At 43.9% G+C, this 19201-nt stretch overlaps 1 protein-coding gene across 8 annotated transcripts in view; it reads left to right on the forward strand.

Annotated features, from left to right (window-relative positions):
- The window catches only part of SLC4A4 (solute carrier family 4 member 4), an 893491-nt gene that overhangs the window by 791450 nt on the left and 82840 nt on the right, over positions 1-19201 (forward strand). For all 8 annotated transcript variants that reach the window (XM_078676409.1, XM_078676410.1, XM_078676411.1 and 5 more), the window contains exons 15-16: positions 4238-4308; positions 17062-17253. In XM_078676409.1, coding sequence (XP_078532535.1) covers positions 4238-4308; positions 17062-17253 — 263 coding nt within the window. The remainder of the gene's footprint in view (positions 1-4237; positions 4309-17061; positions 17254-19201) is intronic.

The following is a 19201-nucleotide window of genomic DNA, read 5'->3' on the forward strand; positions in this document are numbered from 1 at the left end:
TCCGTGTTGCAGGTGGTGACCACCTCCACCACCGATTCCCTCACCACTACCTTTTAACAGTGCTCCTCAAGCCTCCACAATCACTGTCTTTCAAATGCATTTAATTAGTTATGTAGCGCCACTCACACCAGTGTAGGGTTTTAAAGTACTTTTCATCACACACACATTACACAGAGACAATCAATCATACGTGTGTAAATCAGTGTGTAGGAAATGTTACATAAGCCAGAGAACTACAAGGTGTAGGAGCGACGTCATCCATACTGGCAGGCAGTATAGTTTAAGTGCTTGGTCTGGAGAAGCACAAACTCAGAATTGAAAACAGAACACCATAGTTGGGGGTTCTCTTCAATTATAAGAATCGATTTCTACCCAAATGAACCCTTTTTACAGCATGAATCTATGATCTATCTAATCTATACTTTGCAGTGTGCATGCAGTTCTTTGATGATAGTTAATATTTCACTGTTCTATATCAGGATTTGATCTTATAAACTGCAAGCAACAAAGGGATGTCTATAGGAAATGCAGGAACTCACTGATCTATTTTCATTATTTGCACCTGGTGATCTGCATGGTACACGTTCCTTGCAGTAGGCATATTAATCCTGCGTGCTATTTTTATTATCAGGCAAAATCTCAACTAAACAAAACCCTGATCTCTCTCCAGGAAGAGCATTAATCACCAGAGTTATCTTGACATTTTTATTGTTGCCTGGAAATTGCTGGAGGCAAGGAACGCGGCAGCAGGTGCTTTTAGAACATAAATGAACTTGCAAATTCGGCACTCCCTGAAGTCAGCACCTGGTGCGGTGGCACCGGTCGCACCGCCTTAGAATCAGTCCTGCAACAAGGACTCTCATAACCATGGCAACAATGATGCTTCTGATACCCTGCTGCGTTATTACTTCTATGTAGACAAGATGGCTCAGCAAGCAAAGCGCTTCCTGCAGACATCTGATATGAACAGCAAGACACAAGTTTGCAACTCAAGGCAAATTCTGCTTAACATTCGTTGAGGTTGAAAACATTCCTACCCATAAGTTCAGTTAAAGTGCCAACTGTTATTTACAACACTTGGAAAGCACCGAATCCAAGAATCAAACAGTTTGTATTGTAGCATCTTAAAACTGAAGGAATCCCTGACCACGTGATGGTGGTGAGAGCTGCAGAATTGTCCAGACCATATAGCTGGCCATTTTTCCTGGGTCATTCCCTTCTGAGTGAAGAACTTGGCATCCCTCTTAGTTTGAGACATCACAGAAGTAATGCAAGCATCCAGTGAGGTCAAAGTTAGTTTCTTCCACCTGAGAACTTTTTGGAAGAATGTTCTCTTCCCCCACAGAGCTGAGGCATGTTTGGCTTCCATCCTTTCAAGGGTCTGAAAAGCTATTAGAGGAACGGGGTCTCCTAAAAATCTGATTCACTGTGTGCAGCATCTGCAGAATGCAGCAACCCACATCTTACACAATGGGCTCCCACACCCTACACTATTCTATCCCTTTCCTAGGTGCCTCTCTTTAAAGCAGGTTAAGCTTAACTCTTTGAATTGTACACTAGTGTTCATCATTTGTTCGCCCCTTTCTACAAGAGAAGATGGCCCTGCATCAACCATCCAGAGACAACTTCTTCACCCTTGTACTTCAAAAGGTCAATAAAAACCTACGGGCTTGCCTCTTTTTAGGCACACTCGGGAACCATCAGGTTCATTCGTAATAAGACAGATCACACAACAATGTAGCTTCCTGTTTCTCTATTTCAGAGAAAACTCTGGCTGTGTGTGATGCACTAATTGTAAATCGTATAAAATAAGGTGGTGTAGCATAAGTTAAAATACTTTTACATAACGTAGGGTACGGTAGGCAAAAATAGGATTTCCCTACCAGTCCATAACAAACAAGGGTTCATTTGAACAGACAAATACACCACTATCTGGAAGCTCAAAAAGCAGAAATGTTTTATTTGAATGTTGATGGTGCTTATTTTGTAAAAAAGATAAATGTCAGGGCCCTAGTCAGGAAGCCACTGCAGCTTGCACCACCCATTGCCCCTGCCAGTGCTGCCAGTGACAGTACCACCACAACTAGCCATCACACTTCAAGTGTGACAGTTCAGACTTTTAATATACATTAGAAAATAACCAATACCTGCCTCCCAAGATATTGTTTTAGCAGGTATTAGTCATTTTATTGTATTTTGAATTATTAAACAACTGTTGTTGTGCTCCACAAATTAGACAACCAGCGCCATCCTGTGGCAGGCTGTCATAAGTGCCAGTTTTGTCAATAAAGTGCTGGTGCTGAGTACAGGAACCCACTGGCTCAAATTAAGCACTGATGTTGAGCTTATTAAGTGTACTGCTACTTGATTGGACCTGCAACAGCAGTATCATGTGTAGGGCACGGTGTCCCACTCTCTCCTATGACGCACTCTTAACTGGGTTTGCTGTAGGGCAGACCTGGACAGAGTGCCCTGTTTCTGCAGATGGGCTGTTCACAGTGCAAACTCAACTAGCGCTTGCACTGTGAACAGAGCAATATTGAAAGGTGTGTCGGCTGTTTCAAGCCACCCGTAGGCCTTTCACCCTGCCTGCATTTCAGAGACGTGTCAGAAAACAACTGCAGGTGGGTGCAGTGAGTGATTTCCTTGGGTTCCCCTGGAACATTGACAGTGTGCCTACACTTTTTGGTACAGTCAGTGTGCTTCGTGACTATTTGCCTCTGTTCCTGCATTCGTAATACCACACCGGTGCAAAGGCTAAGCGATAGGCAAAGCGATTCCTCATTTGCATTGAGGCATGTCCCCTCATGATCACACAGTATAAAATGTGCACCAGTGCAATCCTTGTTATAGAAGGGGCTGTTAAGCATCTGCAGTCCCTTCTCTAATATGAAAATGCCTTGGGGACGCAAAAAAAGGGCACCCACGGGTACCTCCCGGGGCACCTCTTGTATTACAGTCCCTGCTGTTGACCACAATCACTGTCTTTGCAGAGCTAAAAACTACATTATGCTACCAACCACATACATATTAAAATTGCACAGAAAATCCTGACTGACGATTTTTCCTCCATACATTTCACCAAGAAAACCCTGACAAAACCCGCCAGAATTAGTAGAGAAACACCAATCCCTGCGACTATTCCTTCATTACGAATTCACATCTTTAATGGTGCATTCATTTTTTTATCCCAGAATTACAGTATCGGAATTACAGATGCACTCATAATACCTGCCTAAATCATGAGCCAGGTGCAAGAGCCCTTTTAAAAACAGAGGCAGTTACAGAACAGTCTCAACTAGGAAGCAAAGTATTCTGTTCAGGACACACGGTTTGAGAAAGAGCATTCTCCTTTCGTGATGCGTCTCATTTGGGGATTTATTAAGGGCCCACACGTGAGAATCAAGTAGTGCAAAGGAGTGTATTTCTTGAGCATGGGTGGTAAGGAGGAATGGCCTGACACAAGGCCTTGAAGCCCAAGAAAGCCCTGGAGGCTTGTGAAGATGGCTAGCACAAAATACCTCAAATTTATCTTCTGGTATCATCCTGGACTATGATGAAGCTGGGCCAAGAAATGGGAGCACCTAAGTACACTAAACACCCATAATATGGATGGAGTTGTAGCATTGACAACCAGTCTCCATGGCAGCAAGGCCAGGATTATTCTCATCCTGAAGAGCAAGTGGCAGTGAAAGAGTCCCATCAAATGGATATCTGGTTATTTTGTACCAGTGAGACAAGAGGATGGAGGTAGTCAGTGACCCAAAGAAAAAGACAGGTAGTAAAAAAGTGGCTATTTTACCACAGTAAAGCATCAAGCAGTCCTTACTCCTTGATACCACTTTAACCGATAGCTCTGAACTGTTTCTATGCAGAAACTGAGACATCAGCAGGAACAGTGCAAGCGGGGACTCCCTTAGCAAGAGAATAGCCTGGGCCCTTTTAGAATTGATTAGTGGATCATGTCCTACCGTCCCTTTCACACACATTTTTGTGTAACCTCTATTTTAGGGAAATGACGATTTGTTCAACCACGTCTGCAGCTTAGAAGGCTGTCTGTGCTTTGAAATTACTGCATTTGGATTTTAGAACCCGGAAGTACTTCAAGTTAACATGAACACGTAATTTGTTCTCACTGTTTCTGTGTTTTTTTCTACATATATTGTGTTGTTTTCTTAGACATACACTCCCATGTCAAGCTCCCGGTTATGTTCACACATGTTCTCTTCTGTTTCAGCCAATAGTTCTCTGTTCAACATGACCACTGCGGCACCAATCGATTGGGTGATGAATGCCACCACCACCATGGTGAGTTTTGAAAACCATTTCATACTATGGCCTCAAATTGGTTGCAATGTTCTACTGAATGTGCATATTTACATTACACAGCTGATTGCATGAGGGGATATATATAAAGTCTACAATGGAGTAAAAGTACAGCGATCCCTGAAGCAATTCTCTATCAGCCTCTGGATCTCACCTGCTTTTGATTTTTAGCTGTCCTGCATGGGTCACATTCACAAAAATACACGATTCACAGAGGACAGATTGTACATAGTTAAGAATACACCCACGTCCAATCTTGAACATGGACTTAACATGATTCCTCTGGACAGCCTACATCCATGGATCTCCTTGGAAGGTCTCCGCCATTGTTTATTATCGGAACTTCTTGGGAACTACCTGGGACAGTGCATCAAGAAAGGTTTGGGTTCGAGGTGACTCACTGCAGTCCATTCTTAATACATTATTAGGTGCTTTGACTTACTTCAGGTTGTTGAGAATTGTGTCCGCTTGAAAAACGCCATGCCGTTCAAATTACATTACTATTGGAGCATTGACACGATAAGCTACACACATGTACCATTCATATAAAAAGTAATCATTCACATAATGGGTCGTAATAAAAATGTGGATATAAAATTACAATCAATTCAAATTCAAATTCAAAAATCTTTATTTCGATCATGAAAGATCATAAAAGATATACAAATTATTTAGTCTTTAAAAAAGTTTAAAAAACAATATACGAATATTTTTAAAATACAATTCTTAACAGAATGGTTATACAGATACTATATTTGATGCTATTTTTGGAAGAACGCGACTAGGCCAAATGCAAGGGGGGTAAGAAAAAATGTTTCATACGCTTATAGTGTCCTCAATTATTCGTGCGCGCACCCGCCACATTGCAGTCAAGAATTTTGCCATTGCAAACACTGTTGGCACAGATAGATCTGTCTTTAGAACTCTGTAAGCCGGGGCGTATGTTCTGAATCCCAGAATTTTTAGATGTGGAACCAGCCAATGACTCCTATTTCTAGTATATGCTCTGCATAACAAAACCACATGCAAGTCACTCTCCAGTTTATATGCGCAGGCCGGACACGCCCCTGTCTCCAATCGGCCAGCCCAGGACTTTGAAAAAGACCTTAGGGGGAGAGACCCGTACCTCCATTGCAAAAAGATCTTCCGTGTGAACGTCGGTACCATACCATCTAATACACACTCATGGCTGTATATCAATTGATTTGTATTCAGTAGCCATCCTAAAGCCCCAATAATCGCTAGGCACTGACCGTACATTTAAAACACAATGTATCAAACATTTTTTAAATTAAAAACAACAATTAAGCAATCATAGATTAATCAGCGCAATTCAAAGACAATAGAAATGTAATCAGAACGCTTTCAAACAGCCAATGCTGCTTAGACTCCATGTTGAGGCACTATATGTTTTAACCATCAAAAAATACGTTTGCTCAGCCTGGTGACACAAAGACATTGCCTCATTACAATACCTTACTTTATATTTTCGGAACAAAAGGCAGACAGTATTTTTCCTTAGGGACTGTTTTTTTGTACTGAGTAGCATAAAAAGTTTCAGTGTTTCTCATCCGCCTAAATTGCACCAGCAGAATTATAAGTGGACCTTATTTCTACTCCATTTTTTACTGTATACAAAAACAGGTAAAATACCCAGCCTGAAATTAACATAAAGGACCTGAAACAAAGTTAGGCGGTTAATTCCATTGCATTCGTAAACCGCACAGGGCGGAATTACGAGTTTGGTTTTATTTAACACATCCAAAAATTATCGAATGCATTAAATAACCCAACATGCATTCCATTTTGGCGGCTCAAACCTGCCGAAATTTACCAGGGGAAATGCGTGCGGTATTTACCATACCATGCCGATTTTGGTGTGTTAAACACCATAATCCATATGTTATTCCCCAATAACTTGTAGTAGGTGCTATTTATAGCACCCGATAAATAACGGACCCCAGGGTATCGTTATTTACCAGGTGCGATAAATAGCAACTTTACGTGTAATCAGGCCCAAGGTATTCTCTTAGCTACTGGTGGTATTAAATCTGAATGGGTACTCGACAACTTAGGTACATTAAAGTCCAGGTAAAAACACAACCAACTTTTTTCCCTTGCTGAGCATATACTCGAGACCTGTACGTTTTTCCAAAACTTTCCGTTGATAATTTTTATTTTTTTTATTTCAAAATTATTTTATTGAAAAAGAAGATTTTACAGTATAATACAATACATTACAGTAGTGTTGCGGGGGCATAGACATATGATCTCAAAGCATTTGTTGTATGTAGTTACATTTGGTAGTGATTGTTGATCTGTGTAGGATACTTAATTTAGCCAGTGAGGAAGTGGTCTTCAAGTACTCAATACAGCCTGTTGTTTTTAGGGTAGATTCAGCAGCTGAAATCCACTAAAGCCCTTTACGTTTAAAATGTCAAGGGCGGAGTTTAGATAGTAAGAGACCGCCATATTCGTCCACAAAAAGAATAGGTTTGACGCGTGTGAGCGATTCAATACTGTGCAGGCCCAGTTCAAGTTTAGTGCTGCGAATGTAGTACCAGGGCCAAGATATAACAGTGACCTAAGAAAACGTTTTTTGATCTTTTGAAACTCTGAAGCATGCCTGAAAGCCCAGAGTTACGCCACATAAAGATCCAAAGAAACCGTTTTTCATTTTATAGGTAGTACAGCAGGTTTGTCTCTATTTTTGGTCTTTTATCTCCTCTTTGGCTTACACTGTAAATGTAATGTATTTTTGCAAGAAAGCTTTTGTGTGTCATAAAAAGCCTCTTTGTCTTGGGCATGTGCATTGGTAGAGCAGTCAAGGCAGTGCCTTCCCTCCTAGATCTCCGGTTCCTTGGTATCTGGAGTGTGTTGACCAGTTTAATTCATTGCAGACTTTATGAACGCCTGTGCCTTTAGATTGTTACCAATGCTCCTTTTACATTTTTCTTAAAATGGTCTGAATAATAGCTGGAACTTCACCAAGCTTAGCTATGATTGCTGAACAACTATATAAATTCATTTTTTGGTCTTGATTTCTTTTGAATCCGTGATCAGTTCCTCCATTAAGCCCATTCTCCTTTCAGTTGTCTTTAAATAAAGGTCCATATCCTATAAGGCCGTCTGTTGGGCATCCATTTTGTGCAACAAGGTGGTTAAAGTCTCCGGGTTGCATCCAAAGTTCTGCATATTGTGCTGACTGGGCTGGTGGTATTGCTGCTGTTCTGGCCTCTGAAGCATTAGAATCCTGAGGGCCTTTCTTGCTGGAAGTGTTAATAATGGAACAGCGCTGTAGTATCTATTGGCATGGGAAGAGAAAGGGAGGTACAGGTGGCCATCATTGCTATACCCTCTGTGGTTAGATTCGGGTGTCTTAATGGCCGAATGCGGCAACTGTAGGGGCCTGTGTTTGAACTCATGGTCACAGGTTTAAATCCTGGTGGGTCCACTCCGCCTTTCGTCCTTCTTAGGTTGCTAAAATCAGTACCAATGAGTTGGGTAACAATTAAACATCTGTTAGTCAGCGGCAAGACACCCTTGGGTGAATGTGCCCTTTACAAATAACACATGTTAGGTTAAGAGAATCATCCTTTAAATATTCGCCTGAAGAGGGGTCATCTAGATAATCCTTCAGACAACAAAGAAAGTACAATTAAGCCTAGAGTCTGCGATAAGTCAATGGCACAATTTTGCTGGGCTGTATGTTGATCCGCAGACCTTCTTGTGAAGTATGATGTAATCCTATTTTTTGCTTTACCAGAATCAGCAATTTTAACACCAAAATACAATGCTGATGATGATGAGAGTGGAGATGGTATCGAACTGATGTCATATCTTTGCCCCTCTGATTTAGAAGGTGAAATAGAGACAGAAGAAGGGTCCAGATGGGTCACAGGTGGAAGAACTAAGTCAGCCGATTTAATTACTAGCCTGGATTTGGGGGATTCAGTTTGTCAGGCATTCCGTGATGCGAGAGTTACTGGCCCGATAAAGTCTGGAACGGAATCTTGGCCCTCCTTACTTATTTAATGAGCGCTCAATCTCGTTGGCCTGATGATGAATACCCAATGTCAGGTTATGGAAATAATACAGCTTAAGTTTGAGGCAGGAGGAAAGTAAACAGGATTTAATGATATATCAAGCAGCACCAATGTCAATATGGATAGCAATTAATAACAGAGACAGAGGCATCATACGGGTAAAGGAGGTATATTTTGTTCAATTCACTCTCCTCGTACATATGGACCAGTACATAGGTAAATCCTGACGACTTTTGGGGGAGGATATGTGGCCTAGCGGCTCGAGTTGCTGTCCCTGGTTCTTGAGAATCCAACTTCAGGTCGTGGGGAGAAGATGTAGCCTTACGGTTAGAGCTGTGAACCTCGAAGCTGGGGAACCGGGTTTGAGTCTCGGCAACGACACTCAACATCCTATGATTCCGTGCAAATCATGTAATCTTACCGTGCCTAACAAAAATGAATGTGTCCGTCTGTAACGAAACTGGTGCTCATGTAAAGTGCTCTGATACCCAATGTCTCGGGTCTAGTTTGCGCTATATAAAACTCTTTAAAAAAAAAAAAAAAAATGGTCTCAGCGCTGGACTCAACATTGTGTGATTCTGGGCAAATCACTTAATCTCCTTGTGCCTGCAATGTGTGTATGTACTCAAACTTGTAGAACATCTCTGAAGCCCTCATGTAATGGACAGTGCTGCCTCACAGCTGGTCTAATACTGCGTAAAATACCAGTGCACATGTTCTTTATGTACGTACGCATTTCATGTACATTACACGGTCTCGCGAGCTTGTTCAGTTTGACTTATCAGCAGTTGCTGTTCTGACCCTCGAACAATTGGATGTCTCGAGGACACTGCTGAGCAAAATGACAATGCATGTCACGTTCTGGTGAGATCCAAGCTAGCGCGCGTGCTGACCGAGATGCTTTGTGACGCACAGAAGACGCTTCTGGGCAAGCCTCGTGCCAATGACATCAGCCACGTGCAACTGACATCTTCATCAGGACAGGGCAGGTTGTTTCAGGCCACTTGCTAAACTGCAGCGGCTTCACAGGCATAGCATATGCCACGTGGTGGGCAAACAAAATGGAGAAAGCCCTTCAGCGTGACCCCATGTTCAGTAGTAGAGTTTGCAACCAATGCCTTTGTCTTATCTTCCAGAACATGCAGAGGTTAATTTGTTCAAATAAGTGCAGTGACCCAAGCAGGGCTTTAAGTGGAATGAAAAAACTTGTGCTCTCTCAAAAAGGGACGTGGCCGATGTAATTAAGGGAGTGGCTTAAAAATATAATAAGCTAAAAATCTGTTCTTAGCATCGTGTGCCGCTCGACTGGTATTGCGCTGCTTCTGACAGTGCATCCAGATGTATGATACAAGTAACATTATGCTTCCAACAAGCCAGGACTATTGACTTTGCCAATGGTTGTTAGTTGCATAAAAAGATAAATAATTAACCTCTATGGCTTTGTTGTATATAATATTGAAAATGCTTCCGTTCTGAAATGATGAGACTGTGAAAGAACTATAATGAGTCTCTCTGTAAATGTAAATGTGGGATTCTTGTAAAGCGCACTGTTACTCTACCCGAGTGTCCTGGCGCTGTAGACCGCTGGGGAACCCGTCCTGGTTTTCCCTGTGAGATGGTCCCTTTCTGGGTATCTCCAGGGTGAAACCAGGCATCCCCGGCGTCTGTGAGGGGCCGTTGTAGAGATGAGGCAAGCTTAATGCCCAGAGTTGCCGAGTGTGTTCCCTGGTTAGAGTAGGCACCGAGGCGAGAATTATGGAGCCCGTTGACCCTGGTCCAAGACCCTGCCGCGTCGGGGATTGAACCCTGGTCCCGGGCCGTTCTCTGCTTACAGGTCTGCTGCCTCTAACCAGTGAGCCACACCACTCCACTACTCTGAAGTACCGTCAAAGGCAGTGAAGGGTGGTCCTGCTGCGAAGTTAAGATTTTTCATCACTGAGGGTGAGGGCAAAAATGGCGAGCCCGATAGAGACCCGTCTCAGTACCTGCTTTTAGAAATGCCGGTGCTGAGCACCGGCAGGAACCGGCCCACTTAAAAGCCTGGGCCCAAGTATCTTCGGAACCCATCGCTGGTGCTGTGTGATGCGGTGATGGCTTAGTTTCGAATCCACCCCATGTCTTTTTCGTCCTCCCCCAGACACTGCAATGCCCCTTTATCTAACTCTTTCAGCGTCTGTCTCACCCTTGCTTTCTCTCTGTCACTCTTTACCTATCTCTCTCCCTTTCTGCCTTTCTCTTTCGCACCCTGCAGGTCAAAGTCTGAGGATGAAAAATAATTCTGAGTTCCCAAAAATGAGTTCTGGTGCAGACCACCTGCAACCACCGGCCTAAACTAAGCACTGCTCTACCGTTACTCTCAAGAAGTGCCCCTGGTGTAGCTGATCCCAGATTAATCGCAGCATTACCCACCTTTGATGGGAAATAGAAACATGCCCTGGGCGTAATCATGTGCGCAGACCTAGAGATGCCAGGGTGGTTACTCGTGAGTTATTGTATTCATTTAGGAGCACAATTTGTTTTAATCATTTCTCCCAAAGGGCCTTACTACTCTACATTTTAGATGAAGAGTGATTCTATGGTTAGAAGAAGGCAGGGAGTTGAGAGACGCCTGAAAAAGCAGAAGAATGTTCGAGATCAGTTTTTAGGATTTGTTGTTTAGGTGACAAGTGGTATAAGAAATCAGAACGTTCCAGAACTTCGCCGCATTAAAGCTAAAAGAACAAAATCACTTAATCTACCCGTGCCTACCAAAAATATATAAAACTTAATGTCTCCTTGTGTAAAGTAACTGGTGCTCATGTAAAGCGCTCCAATATCTTCCGGTCGAGTTCACGCAATATAAATCTGCACACAAAATAAATAAATAGAGGAGGTAGATATAAAGGTAGAGATTGGTGGAAAAAGGCAAAGTCGGATATCGAGGTAGGCAGAGAAGGAGAAAGGTTGTTGGAGAGAGAGAGTCCTTTGGTCGCCCGGAACCTTTCCGGAGCGGTCTTTGGTTTTGCTTTCTGGTGGAATTGCTCTCATTCGGGCTCGCACTTCGCTGCGTACAATTTCTAGCAGCAGAGCTCCCCCTTGTGGCAATAAGTGAGAACTGGCATAGATGTAAATTCGGCGGCTCTTGCGAAACGCGGACACAATTCTGTGGGAATTTACAGCCTGATTCATCAAGCCGAATTGCGCTCGCAAAGGGCCAGATTCTGAGAATCTGGCCCTTTGCGAGCGCAATTTTTGCATTTGGGATTCATCATCCCAAATGCAAAAATCGGTAATTGCTAATTCGCTAAATTGCGAGGAATTACATTTAAGGAATCTCTATTTGAGATTCCTTAAATGCAATTCATCAACCATTTTTAAATTGCGAAAATGCAATTTTGGGCCGCTATTTACCGAGAGGTCAGACCTCTCGGTAAATAGCAAAAACTTAGAAAAATGCTTTTAAAAGCATTTTTCTAAGTTGCATGTTGCACACACACATGTCCCTTGGACATGTGTGTGCGCAACACCTGTTTCAATTTGCAATTTGCATTCCTTTGGACACCCCTGGCACCCTTTCAATCGCTATCTTATTTGCGAGTAGCAAATTGCTAATCGCAAATAAGGAATACTCCCCATTCATTCCTATGGGCCTTTTGGCCCATAGGAATGAATGGGGAGTTATTCCTTATTTGCGATTAGCAATTTGCTACTCGCAAATAAGGAATGTGTAGGAATCGCTATTTATTTAGCAATTCCTACATGAATACCGTTTTGCGAGTCCTTAATAGCGATTCGCTATGATTCGCTATTAGGGGCTCGCAAAACGGCCCGTTGATGAATAAGGCTGTTAGACACGCTGTTTGCACGTTTGTCGTGAGGATAACCGAGTATTTGTTTGTCGTCTTTTGTACAGCAGGAACTCCCTGACCTCAGTAAGAGAAGAGCCCTAGCTAACTAAATGGATTTAAAGAACGCTAACACGATAGTATATTAATGTGAACATGCGTTGGGTGGATCAGAGGCGCAACTCGAGCAAAATTTCGGGTGGGGGAGGGGGCTAATTCTTGCAGCAATAGGCAGAGTGGAGATGCAGGGGCTCTAAGAAGGGGTGAAAACACAACAAAGCCTCGTTAACAAGTAAATGGTCCTAAAAGACTTGTGAAGCACTCGGGTGCGGCTGCGATAAGAGGTCACCAACCCAGGAACCTGTCTCGGCCTGGGCTGACACACATGAGTGGGGGGGGGGGCTGAAGCCCTTTGAGCCCAATGGGCGTTGCACGCCTGGGGTGCGTATGTGCTTGGTTGGGACAGGATGTTACTAATTCTGAGATTTTCTTTGACAAATTATACGCTCTGGTAGTTGTTTCACAATATAAATAAATGGACTACACGTGTCAAAATGTAACAGTTTGCAAATGAAAACCATGCATTGGAAATGTGATGTTTTAGTGCAACAACGACATTTGATTTATTTATACTGCAGGCAGAACGCGTACAAACGTGTCCCCGGTCCCCTTATGAGCAGGGGTGCCAAAAAGTTCTAGGCACCAGCAGGCCATTGACTTTGTGATGAGGAAACATTTTCTCCTCCGTTTACCGTTTGCTCACAATCTGAAACAATAAGAGGCGGATTTATCAATGTTTTGTGTCGCCCTTGCGCCGCGCAAGGGCAACGCAGTACTAAAGTAAGATTTATCAAGCCACGCGAGGCCCCCCTTGCATGGCTCAGCATAGCTTGATAAATCTGGAGTAACTTAACCCTGCGCACATTGCTGTGTTGCGTTACTCTGCCCCAGGGAGGCGTTCCATGGGTGGAGCATGGGTGTCTCCACGCTTCCACCAATGGATTTTGGCGCTTCCAGATTTACCAACACTGATAAACCTGGGAATGCGTCAAAATGCTACGCCTCCCCAGGGGAGGCACATGAAGAGAAATATCTGTATTTATCCTCGTTGTTCCCTCTTCTCTTTCTAAGTGTGCTGCAAAATGCCTCTGAGGATTGTTTTCATGCAGGAAGGTGCCCTCCTTCCCTGCACACCAGCAATCCTACCAACAAAGCAGGCACCCTTGCACCATGGCGCAAGCATGCCTGTGTTGGTGCCAGACAGCCAAATACAGTGCATTCCTGCCTCTTCCCGTTCCACGCACCGCAGCCTAGCAAGTTAGCTTGCTGCACTGCATGAACGTTTGATAAATCTGCCCCTAAGTCTTTGATGAGGAGCCTTGCTGGTGTTTGCAGGAAGAGGCTGCCTCTGCTTTTAACCCCTTCGCTGCGGGGGATATTCCCCCACTGTGCTGGGGGGGAGGGGGCGCGCACAGCGCTCACATGCTCATGACAAGCTGAGCTCGTCATGAGACACAGCGCTCCTGTGCTCATGACGAGCTCAGCTCGTCACGATCACACCCGTTCCCGTGGAACAATCAGCACAGCAGGGGAATTATCCCCGCATGCGAGCGTTCCACGGCTCATGACGAGCTGAGCTCGTCATGAGCACCGGGGCGCCGTGGCTCATGACGAGCTCAGCTCGTCATGAGCATTCAAGGGGTTAAGCAGGAGAAATCCTGTATTCGAAAGTGTGGCTTCACCAGTTCAGCACACACAGATGCTCTAGCTTTTGACAAAAGCTACAGTATTGCGTGATGGAAGTTGGTGTGCAACCTACAGTCACCACTTCACTTGCATCTCTCTGGCTTTGGAGAATTTTAGATTGTCAGATGTCGCATGCTGATTAGGGGCTGTTAGGCTGACTTGATTGATTGATTTATCTATTGTGGATCTTATTAGGCATGTGAGTGCCCACAAGAAGTCCTGGTACTAAGGGTGTAGTATACCGGGAAAGAAAAGACAGAATTAAGAGGTGCGAAGTCACATTTTCAGGTCTTTCGAAATGGAAGATGTTGCCCATGAGCTCTTAAAATTGCTGGATGCAATCTCCGATGTTTGTCGGCCAATACCTTGAATGCCCAACGGCCCTCCTGAGAGCGCGGGAACTTGGTAACTGAGAGCAGGCGGGCATTAAATGATCTGAGAGAGGAGTCAGGAACATAATGGACCAGTATCTGATGCAACTAGGCAGGAACTAAATGCAGTGGCAGATGATACCATGAAAAATTGGTGAGGCAACCCTTGACCAGCAATGCCTTTAAGGTCAACACAAAAGCTGTCAGTTATGACTCGTTATAAACAGTTTTTATAACGAACTACGACTGAAAGATCTGGCATTGAGGCTGAAGGCAGTGCAAGTTTCTTACAGTGCTTGTCAGTGGGTCGTAAGATAAATAAGCCAATAAAGTGTACTTAACCACTGGATCGCTTCCTCCGTTCTTCGTGCTTCCAGCCCATTGGTGCTGGTCTGCAAAAATTCTCCACAGCAATCCAGACACTGCTCTCATCCTAGTGATACTATTAAGCAGCATGGGAGCAGCGCCAGGATTGGTTGGAGTGGGCTGCCTCAACTCTCCCTTAGGCACTGAGGGTCTGTGCCCTGCTCCCCATCTGGAGAGGTTCAAATGTGCATGTCAGGCTGGTCCTCATAAGACAGCCGGCCAGAGAGGTCAGCGCACTCTAAACTAGAGTGAGTACCACTCCCCTGCCGCCAGTCAGCAGCAGTGGCCCCCCGCCCAAAAACAGGGCTCGGATTGGGGAAAGCAAAAAGTAAAATAGTAATAAATTCATTTTTATTACTATTTGATTTTTGATCGCTATGCGGCGCTGGCAGTAGGGTTGCGATGCTCCTCCGTGCCTAATGGAGGGGCCGCCGTTGCCTAAACAGAGGACCGCTTTTAAAATAATGCACATGGACATGAAAAGAATACTTTTGGACTTGGGAAGTCATCTGAAAGAACAGCAACAGGCTGAGGCATATGAGTGAGCATGGGAGCCAAGCACTAGCTGGGTTGCAAATTTCTGAATGCACTGAAGTCTTTAAATGAAGTATAGTGGAGAGCCCAGGAAGGGTGAATTACCATTATGCAAGTGGCTCAGAATAGTAGACTGAACCACAAGGTGAAGAGATTCCCCGGGTCCGTCTGGAAGACTTTTTCAAAGCGATTTAAATTAATTAAAATGGTGATGGGTAAAGCGTTCCCCTGTAGCACTACTGGTTTAGCTCAGTGTTAGCGCCTTGATGCCCTTGGGCTTAGTTTGCGCTTTATAAATCTTCTTTCATTCATTCATTCATTCATTCATTTGTTGGGACCAGAATTTTGATTTGACTCTTTAAATTTTGGGATAGCTGGAGTAAGGCTTCTTGCATATAACTTTGATGTAGAAGACAAGCTAATGCCCTGCTAGGCGATCACATCACGCTTCAAAAACAAACCCGGTGACATCAGCACCTTAATGTTAACCCTGAGCCATCCAAGATCGTGCATAACATTTACAGATCATTATTTAAAAGCACCAACACTCCCTCCCGCTTCTCCGTGGTTCAACGGTATAGCGTCATTCACTGTCGCCATCAATAGTTAGAAGTGAAAACTAAAACCAACTGGACAGAGAAGCAGCTAAAGTACAAGCCACGTAGCTGAATGTCTCCGTCTTTCTCTACCTCAGTTATGTTTCTTCACTTGGGACCAGCGCCGGGACGCCCCTTTGCTGGGGCAGCTGTGCGCTTAATAAACTGTATAACATAACATAACATGTGCCTTGAAATGCTAGTGCTCGAGCGTGTAGAATATGTTGCAGGTGCTAATATGTAGGACTGAATAGAGATGTCTCTTGAGTGTGCTCTCAGTAGCAATGCCTGGTGAAGACAACATTGCCTCATGAGTTGAAACCTGTCTGCAGCTGAGTACCGTGCCCACTCCATTTTCAAGGGCGCTGACCGTACACAGACCAAAGTCATTTGATCATCTTAGCCAAGGGCAGGAGATTTGTTTTCGATCTGAAATTTGAAGAATATTTCAGTAAAGGCTTCTTTGGAGTGTGGGTTACCTGGCCAGCGTATATTTCAGACTCAGTAAAGGTGTGCATCTGGAGTGATTTTACCTGGGGGCATGGGGTAGGAGATTCCTGATTATCCCAGTCATTCTCCGTTCCTGAATGTTCCCTCAGAATACAACTCAGAATCCCATGGGATTTGCTCCCCTCTACCCCTACCGGTTACTGATGCCCCGAGTATCAGTAGCATGAGGGGATTTGCATGGCGGATACACTTGAAATGAGACCTGCACAGGCAAATGACCGTAGGGGATCTCCTGATTGGCCATCGGATTCTTCCCACCCCGCCTCATAGAACAATTGTCGCAGTTACACATTGGACACTTTTAGAAGGATGCAATGAATATGTCTCCCTGGGAAGTCAGATGAAGCTCCGAAGGGCTTTTTTCGCTTGTGGTATTATTGTGTGCTATGTTTGGGTATCACTGTACCCTTAGGGATATTGACAACATAATTGTCACTCAGCAGCAATGAGAGACTGCACTCTGGACACCTTTTCATCGTGGTGCCAATTGTTTAGGTAATGTCGAATATAAGACTATAAGGGCACCAAAGTTGATACATATCTCGTATACCCAGAGAAATTACTTTTTTTTATTGTTGTGTAATATTTCTGAAATAACAAGAAAAAAATGACCTGATCAGAAAGTGGAGGATTTGTTGTATAAGGTTTCTGAACATCTAAGTGTGTCAAGAGATCGGTCTAAATTATTTAGTCTGGGTGGATTCATGCACTAAATCACATCATGTCGCCTTTGCCTCCTTAGGGCTACAACGGCACCCTTGACTGGGCCTCGCTGTCGAAGAAAGACTGCTTGAAATATGGAGGCATGCTGGTGGGGAATAACTGCAAATATGTGCCTGACATCACACTCATGTCCTTCATCCTCTTCCTCGGGACCTATACCTGCTCCATGGCGCTGAAAAAATTCAAGACCAGTCGCTATTTCCCAACAACCGTGAGTATCTCAACGCTTGGATAATATTTGTATTACACGTTTGTCTAAGCGCATTATGGCGGTTTTACTCATCCCCGGTCCATCCATGTCTCGTCTCTTAGAGCTTTAAAGAATGACTGTAACCCTAGTCAGTCACCCATACACTGAGTCACTGATCTGATTATATGGGCATGGGCAGAGGCCTTCATTATTCACCATAAATACAGAAAAAAGACACCTAGGATTTGGAATGTCATTGTCTAGAATACATACATGTACTTCAGTAAACATCTCATTGAAGTTTGAATCCAAGCCTCTACTGCGATACATTTGTAAGTGCTTATTATGTGCTAATGGCCTATCACATACATTTCAAAAGGAAATATAAGGCCTGATTTAGTTCTTGTCAGATCCCATTATATCCTATGGAGATCGTAATACGGTGGACAGGATTTCTGTCACATTTGTGGCGGAGTAGTCCACCCGCCGAGATCTAAATAAGGCCCTTTTGGAATCTAGGCGCCTATCCTTCCCTGAATTCCAGGAAGGCTAGGCGAGGCAACTATTTGCTTCGTGGGTACACTACCACTATATTACACATGATACATTGCATCCACTACATTGGCCACCACTACATCGCAAGGTAGATATAGATAAGGAGGTGTGGCGATTAGATCAGTAATCATCATCTGCAGCTGGGATTATGTTGTGTGCATGCAACCTGCAATGTGTGGTGAACTCATGTTGTTCCCTTTGCTCTGCTGAAATTGTACCTTTAAAAAAAATGCCAAAAATCGTGCTTATGAAAACCAATAATTATATACTTACCTTGTTGATGTAGTGGTAGGCTGTCTTTGATATGTATTTTAAAAACATGGAAGGCATGACAGTATGAACACGGTGTTATGAGCGCAAAGGAGGAGGTGCAAGTCCTTGAATGGTCATGAGACTTAAGTGAAACTCACTCTTCTTCCTTCGGTTGAGGCTGTGGACCTCTTTTCGTACTCTGCGCTAACCATCCGGGCACAAGGGCCATGGCACTGGGATGGCATTGATGGAGCCAACACAGAGAACGGTGATCAGGGCACTTGTAGTCCTGGGGGATCCTTGATCTTCGTGGGAGAGGGAAGACTGCCGATAGACAGCCTGATTTTCAAAGGGGCTTCTAGCCCTTCTACTGTGCTCTGAAATTCTGTGCCCAGACGTGTACTGTGGTGCATGTCCCTTCAAGAACTCTGTATTCTGGCTCCAGGACTTGGACACATTTCAATACGGGCAGGCGTTATGGTCATAAAGGCTGAAGCAAGGGGCATATCTGGTGAACACGAACACATAGAGGCATCTTATGGCTTAATAAGGAGTTGTTTGGTTCCAAAAAATGCATTTGAGGGGATCTAAATCGAGCAGGTAAATTGGGACCAAATGAGGCTGTTTTATGGTGCTACAGCCGGAGTCTTTTTGGTAAAATGTTAAAGTCATATAGGTCTATATGTGACAATTAAGGCCCAAATAAGCTAGTTTTGGACACACTTTTTCACAATTTTCGTTCAAATAAACTAATTCCTAAGGTTCCGAAATGCAGGGCAAAATATGTCAATGAGGCTTGCATGGGAATAGAGTAGGTTTGCCGGCATCAACCAGTATTTCGAAGGACAAAGCAGGATTGAAGCAGCACTGCGGCCCTAGCATAGCGCAGTGTGCCTTCTGCAGCTCCTCGGTGGTAGTCACTTGAGGCACCACTGCATTGCGCCAAGGATACACGTAAGTGAGGTCACAAATTGGGCTGACCTATCTACTACCAAGTTCAGTTAGGGATTAAATCATTGGTATCTGGTACCATTGCAGACCTGTTTTTTGACTTCAAAAGTCTTAGCAGCAATTTGCCACTGGCCTAACATGGAAGCAACAGTGCACTTGTGACAAGCCATTCAAGATCACCATTGCACGTCATTTACATCAATAGTACACA

Source organism: Lissotriton helveticus, chromosome 2_1, assembly GCF_964261635.1.
Source record: "Lissotriton helveticus chromosome 2_1, aLisHel1.1, whole genome shotgun sequence".
Taxonomy (NCBI): domain Eukaryota; kingdom Metazoa; phylum Chordata; class Amphibia; order Caudata; family Salamandridae; genus Lissotriton; species Lissotriton helveticus.